The following is a 7394-nucleotide window of genomic DNA, read 5'->3' as shown; positions in this document are numbered from 1 at the left end:
ACTGCATCAATCTTCCCCCTCCCCTAAGGCTGAGTATCCAGCTATCAAGCCGAGTCACGTTTTGCTGCTTGAATGCAAACAGTTTGCCTGCTCCATGAGACTAGCGTTATACAACACCAATTCAATATTCACATCATTAGTCACTCTCTCTCTCTCTATGCTGAGCCTTAGATGTTTGAATAAAAGTTTGGTCTGTGCCAAGAGAATTGTGGTTTCAGTGCTGGTAAAGAAACAGTCAGAGATGATCTAGTTTTACACTGGCTCTAGTCACAATGGATTTAGGTTATAACCAGTGGCGCAATTGTGTCTAAGACATTGGGGGGTGGAGGTTTGGGGGGGCGGGGTCAACTGAAGGTCGGAGGGCTGGGGGCCCCCCAAAAAATGTACTAATATTAAATGCATTTCCTGCAATTCTACAGATTTTGGCATCACTGTTGAGCTTTCTTGAATACAGTAAAAGACTAAATCACCTTCACCAAAAAAGGAAAATGCTGTGACAAACTATTGGCCTAAGTTTTGAACACAATTAAAACAGTTTTTTAATACCATCCTTTTCTCTATTCGTTGAAGAGGTGGTGGTTGGTACGAAGAGGCGCAGTTCGCCTCCTGCTGAAGCTAGCCTGCCAGCCAGTCCACAAAGTGGTTCTAGGGCATAAAAGGCCCCGCTTGAGGTCTTCAGCTTCAGCTCCCCTGGGTGCTGGTAAAGCTGATGCTTGGACCACAGCAAGAGGCTCTCTTTGGGAACCTTTTTACAAAAACCAGCACGAGACACAGCGAGATGGAGCAGGAACAACAGATTGTCAAAAAACGGTCGATAATTTTTGACAGTTTGGACCTGGTGGCGTGGCGGCTAGTGAACGCGGTTCGTTGAAGAGGTGGTGGTTGGTATGAAGAGGCGCAGTTCGCCTCCCGCTGAAGCAAACCTGCCACCCAGTCCAAACAGTTTGTGCTCTTCGTTAGTATAGTGGCTAGTATCCCTGCCTGTCACGCAGGAGACCGGGGCTCAATTCTCAGACGGGGAGGCAAGCTTCCCTGAATTTCCCCAAGAGGATTAATTAAGTGCTATCTTATCTTATAGGGTCGTAGGCGCTTGTCAAAGTCCAGAGTAAGAGCTTTATCAGGGCTCCAGGGAATGTGCTGGGTGCTGCCGCTGCTGCTCCTGCTGCTGCAGCAGTACCGTTAAGCCAGGTGGTCGTAGTCAGTAGTGGCAAGAAACAGCACTGCTGCTGCTGCTACTACAGCTGCTGCAGCAGTATAGGCCTAGTAATGGTAGTTCCAGTAGTTCTCATTACAGATATCTGAAATATCTTAAAGTAGCATTTTGGCTAGTCATAATGTAATGAGATATCTCTCATTACATTATGACCAGTCGAAATACTAATTTAAGATATCTTTTATTACATTATGACTAGTCAAAATGCTAGAGGTATCAAACACAAGGCAGAGTCCATTTTGGGATAAGGTTGGGATATGATTGGCATGCGTCATTGATGACATATGTGGTTTTGATAGTGAATGTCCCGTATCACAAAGAAACTGAATGAATGATGACATGACATATGAATTTGGCTGAGCGCCAGGATACTGTGCATCGGCCGTATAGGATTTAGCAAAAATACAAGTATGGAGTACAGAGAATATCACCGGTAGATCCTGGACCTTCGTTTGGATGGTGAGCGATTCAAGGCTTATTTCAGGCTTTCAGGCTATGTGATATGCGGTGTGCTTGTAGCGTTCCAAAAAGTTGAGATAATTTTATCTCAGGACGCCATGGTCACGCCTGAAAAAAAAAAACGCGCTTCAAGTGTTTACAACAATTGACTACAACTGACTAATTAATCAATCATAGACGTTTGAGGACCATTACATCTCCAGGTCTCCAGCAAAACGTTTAGTCAAAAACCAATAGCAGCTGAGACCAAGACAAGTCCAAAATGTCAAAAAAAAAGTATTGTCAAGACCAGACTCAAGACCGAGACCGGGCTCGAGTACTACATCCCTAATTAGAGGGTACAAGGCTTGACTAAAATGTTAGTGAAAGAAAAAAAAAACCCACACACACAAAACAAAGCCAGAGTCTGTACTGCATCTGCAACACTCCTGTGTTCTCAGCACTAACACAACAACCCACTTTAAACATGGAAGAATAAAAGCGGATATGCAGTCGCAGGCGCTCTCATGTGAGGCGATCCCTGGCTGTGTGAAAGGAACAAAAAGAACGAGAGAGAGAGAGAAAGAGAGAGAGAGAGAGCTGTTTGAATTATTAACCGCTCCACCAGATGAGTGGGAGAGTGTGTGCCGTTGCTGGAGGCCACTGCAGCTCTCTGAAGTAACCTGAGAGTCATCATCACTAGGTTCTCTCATGTATGACTGTGTCTGTCTGTGTGTGTGTGTATGTGTGTGTGTGTGTGTGTGTGTGTGTGTGTGTGTGTGTGTAGGGCATTGCTGGAAAAAGGCAAGCATGCTCAGTCCACTTTCCCTGGATGAATACTGGTGTTGTAGCCATTAAAGGAAATCAGCTTCTAATGCTTTTATGTGCTATTTTGATTTCTCAATGACATTTCATGGTAGTTTCAGTTTATTGATATTTTGACTGGTTTGTGCTTCTGGATGATTGATGCCTATAATGCCCTTTCCTTTGTTAGGAGAAGTGGTGGCGGAAATATGCAATGTTTTGCCCACTTTCATATGACTGGAACCAATTGTATTTGACCAAATATAATGTATATTGTTTGTACTGATACTACACACCTAAGTATCTGATTGTACCATTTTAACTGTATGTTTTATGTTATGTATTGTATGTATTATGTCTTATGTCCTTTTTGTGGACCCCAGGAAGATTAGCGGTCACCAAGGCGTTAGCTAATGGGGATCCATTTAATAAACAATAAACTTGGACTGTTTCTTTGTTTGAGTCGATATGAATATGATTTAGATTTAGAGACATGTTTGGGTTAGGTTTGCATTAATTCAATAAATAACAGCCCTTGATAACAGCTAATATGCTTTCAGACGAGGTAAGCTAACACAAAGTTAGAATACTGGAACTGAAATAAATTTGTTCATTATTTGAAAAGTAAAAAAAAATTCCTGTTCCTGTTTTGTGTTGTAAAGTAATCAGGCAGATTTCCCACTAAACTAAAAAAAGTACTGATTTATTAGTGTTAAAATGCTGAACATAGGTCCTTTAATAAAGTCATGTTACCTGGTAGGGGCAGGGGATGTGGTAGTCTCTACACTTCTCCTGGACCCAGGTCGTCTCCCACACGGCTCGGTAGCTGTTCTCATACAGGTAGCAGGCCAGAACCGTCAGCAGAGGAACCAGGTAAAGCACGGAGAAAACGCCGATACGAATCATGAACTTCACCAGCTTCTCCTGGTTCTCCTTCTCCAGCGGGATCTCCATGCGGACTCGGTTCAGCGCCGCGATGCCCGCCAGCAGCAGAGCTACGCCCACCTAGGAAGGCATCGAGAGAGGGGCGGGGTTATGGTTTTCAGTCATCTTGTGGAATAGATGGGAAGGAAAAAGCTGTCAGAGCTGACTGCATGTATCTGTTAGCAATCATGTGTTCTATTATTACTACTATGCTACTGTCATGCTTCTATTAGTTCAGGAATGCTTCCTTCAAAATGTGAGGCATTTCATTCCAAGACAAGATATTCACCATTTGAAAAAAACTGACACACAGTCTTACAAAATGATTTTGAGGTGAATGTTGTGTGGTAACTGTTGTGAGATACTGTTGTTACAGTTGTGTGTCATGTAAGACTTTTGCATACAAAACAGTACAAAACAGTGAAAGGCCGATGGAAAGTGTTTAGTGACACAAGGGAGGGGGTACAAGTGGCAACATCCTCAGGAAGCAACAGGGTTTATGGGAAATGTAGTCTTAATTTTAAGAAACACCAGCACTAACAGTACCAATGGTGTGAGACAGAGCCTACCAATCAGCTTGGCCATAGTCAGAAAACTGGTCAGAAAATATATTTAAAAAGGTGAGACCAAAAAAGTTTGTCTGTCTACAGTATCTCTCAGTCTGTTTCACTCTTTCTCTTCCTCACCACCACGTCCAGTCCCAGCGGGGCGAGCAGGAACCAGCGCAGCGCCGTCACGTCGTAGAGCCCCACGAAGCAAATGCCGCTGATGCTGTCGCCCTCGATCTTGTTCATGGCCAGCAGGGTGACGGTGAGGGCCCCCGGGATCCCCCAGGCGCAGGCGTGGAAGAGCAGGGCCTTCTTCTCTATCGCCTCACTGCCCCACTTGGGGACGGCGGCCAGGAACCAGGTGATGGTCAGGATGACCCACCAGACGCTGCCGGCCATGGTGAAGAAATACAGCACCATGAAGAGGAGAGTGCAGGCCTGGAGAGAGAGAGAGAGAGAGGATGGGAGGGAAGGAAAGAAGGAGGAAGAGGAAGATGAAGGAATACTGCATTAAGTAAACGGTCTTTGTCCAGAACCTGATGCCCAATTTAAAAGTGAGATCGTTTTGTGGTCAATAGCCCTGAAAGTCAGTTACTGAGACAAACAATGATCAATAAAACTTAATTATACCTGTCACATGTTATTGTTTAAAAAAAAGTGAGCAGTCCATTCATCTTTAATAATATTCCTTCATGTAGACAGTGGGAAAGTAGCAAGGGAGACGTTAGTCGAAAAAACTCTGCCAAGATTCAATCCTAGGCACACAGTTCCAATTTAAAAATTCCACACTTTTTCTAGACCTTAATTTCTTGATTTGAAGACTTTGGTGCTCAGTATGATTTACACAGATAGACATCTTGCCCATAATAACTACATAAATAATAATGACATATCACATAGCAACAAAAATCTAAATATGCCAGATGACAAGGGTCTAAAATCACAGAAAATGTGTAGTCATATGTATATTGGACATTACAACAATATTTTTCCATACTTTTCCAATATTTTGCAAACTTATCACAACCTGGAAATTACCAATTAGTTTTCCATACAATTCCATCCTTTCCAGACCTGTGTAGGATCCCTGAGATTCAATCCTCTGTCGAGTAGTTAATTCCCCCAGACTCCAATCTCTGGGCACTCTTATCACATTAGAAATTATAAGTTACATGACATACAGGTAACCAAACAATGTTCTGGTCTGCTTACCTTATTATGGGAGCCTTGCGTCACCGTCGACGCCCTGAACCTCCCGGGGCTCGCTGCGTTACAGGAAACCCTGTCCTCCAACAGGAACCCCAGGAAAAACACCAGGGACACCATCATGTAACACACAGCGTAGAATATAATCGGCCGCTCCGGGTAGCGGAAGCGCGACACGTCGATGAGGAAGGTCAGGAAGGTGAAAAGCGTGGCGGACAGGCAGACGATGGACACCACCCCGATGAAGTAGCGGGCGAACGCCAGCTCCTCGCGCTTGAAGTACATGTTGGGACAAGGGGGCGAGCAGTCGCGGATGCCCATGAAGGAGTAGCCGAGGTCGGGGTCGATCTTGAGCTCGCGGGGGCACCAGAAGCCGTAGTCTCGCTGGACGGCGATGGGGGATTCGGTTGTTTCGGAGATGGACAGGAGGTCTACGGGACGGGGGTAAGACTCGTCACAGTCTGGGAACCTGGGGGAAGACACATGGAGAGAGCTCAGGGTTAATAATTATTGATATAAAGAGCCTTTTTTCCACAAACCTAAGAATAGAATAGAGAATCGATTGAGATAAAAGTCTTGGATTAGGCTTAAAGGAACACACCAAGTTTTTAGGAGATGAAGTGATGAGAACATAGACACCACAATTATCCGTGTGTCCCTGGTAATTCATTGGCTCCGGTGCTCCATGCTAACACTTTAGCATACACACTATGTTGAGTGATAGTAGGCGACTTTTTCAAAGTAAGAAGACTGATGTTTTAGTGTTGCTTTTGTTATATGGCCTGTAGTTCTTACATTTCAAAAATTAAATATCATTAAATCAAAACAGTTGATGAAGCTAGGTTTATTTTTGGCACTATTTCAGGTGAGCAACCATGCTATCATCCCCTGTGCAGAGATTTGTAGCTACAAATTCTCCAATTGCCAACCACGTTCACTTCCTTTGTAAACAGGGAAAGTAGTAACTGGTAGTTTAAGGCAGTATGTTATTTTTGTAGCATATTTCGCAGCCAGACTTGGCTGCATATTATTTCAGATTACCTATCATTTAGCTTTACAGCTACTAGAAGTTCTCATTTGCTAACATTTGAAATAATGCTAGTTGTCTACTATCACTCAACATAGTGTTTGCTAAAGTGTTAGCATGGAACACCAGAGCCAATGATCTACCAGGGACACATGGATGATTTTGGTGTCTACATTCTCATCACTTAACAGGTGAGTTAAGACGGGCCAGTCTCCAAAAAAAAAACAACTTTGTGTATTCCTTTAATCCTAGGAAGGTTTTTTCCTCAGTCAGTTCTCTACTTTGTTCTATAGACATTTCCATCACAGAAGTCCACCTTTCACCTGCTTGCTGCACTGCTGCTGCACTAGTCAAGTCAAGTCAAGTCGAATGCACATTTAAAAACAACTCACATTGACCAAAGTGCTGTACAAACCAGAGCAGGCAGTAAAATCACAACAAAAAAGACTAAAGACAAAAACACCCACATAAGCATCAATACACACAGCGCATGGGTACAAATCGACAAATAATTGGCATAGGCACATATCAAACCACATCAGGAGGATCCAAACGCTAAAGAATAAAAGTATGTTTTGAGCCTGGACTTGAAGGAATCAATGGATGGGGGCAGATCTGATAGAGAGGGGGATGCTATTCCACAGTCTAGGGGCTGCAACAGCAAAGGCACGGTCACCCCCACTACTCCTCCCACAAGAAGAAAATCCTGCTTTACTAACACAGAACGGTGCACTTCTGCAATGACTACCGCCATAACGAATCCAAGAGCGACAGTTAAGAAAAAAAAAAAAAAAAAAGATTTCTCCTCTACCAACCTGTTGCAGTCCATCTCCTCCGGCCAGCTGACACCAAACATGTCCATCAGTTTGTAGCAGTCGCTCTTGGCCTGCAGACAGAGGCGGCGGCAGGGCAGAGTCATCCGGCCGTACTCGGTGCACACCGGGGCGTAGAGGGCGCACAGGAACACCCTGAGCTCCGGGGAACACTGCAGGTTCACCATGGGGTGGAACGGCTGCAGGGAGAGAGACAGACAGACAGAGAGAGAGAGAGAGAGAGAGAGAGACTTTTAAGTGTACATCAAACACACCAAACACAAAATAACGAATCTTTTGTTTTTATTTGAAACAATTTTAGTGGAAAACTCTACAGTCCCATGCCAGGAACTGTAGGGACTTTGAAATGTGGGCCAAACAGGAGCACAAAGAGGCCACTGGAGCATGTTGTCAGTTTCTGG

The 7394-nt window shown here is 44.1% G+C and overlaps 1 protein-coding gene across 1 annotated transcript; it reads right to left on the bottom strand.

Moving 5' to 3' along the window:
• Positions 1–546: 546 nt before the first annotated feature.
• LOC139654460 (frizzled-3-like) lies at positions 547–7172 on the bottom strand (the record flags this gene model as incomplete). The annotated part of the gene is made up of 5 exons (XM_071531534.1): positions 6976–7172; positions 5140–5602; positions 4066–4365; positions 3209–3460; positions 547–745 (listed from the first exon to the last, which is right to left on the bottom strand). Coding segments are annotated over exons 1-5 (1399 nt in total), but the record flags the coding sequence as incomplete, so codon positions are not given.
• Between the last annotated feature and the right edge of the window lie 222 nt (positions 7173–7394).

The sequence above is a fragment of the Centroberyx affinis genome, unplaced genomic scaffold (genome assembly GCF_046629955.1).
Source record: "Centroberyx affinis isolate AG114_WGS23_722 - 3 ecotype Tasmania unplaced genomic scaffold, CSIRO-AGI_Caff_v1 ptg002092l_1, whole genome shotgun sequence".
NCBI classification, from domain to species: Eukaryota; Metazoa; Chordata; class Actinopteri; order Beryciformes; family Berycidae; genus Centroberyx; species Centroberyx affinis.
The sequence above is the reverse complement of the archived record's forward strand: the minus strand, read 5'-3'. Positions and strand labels throughout refer to the sequence as shown.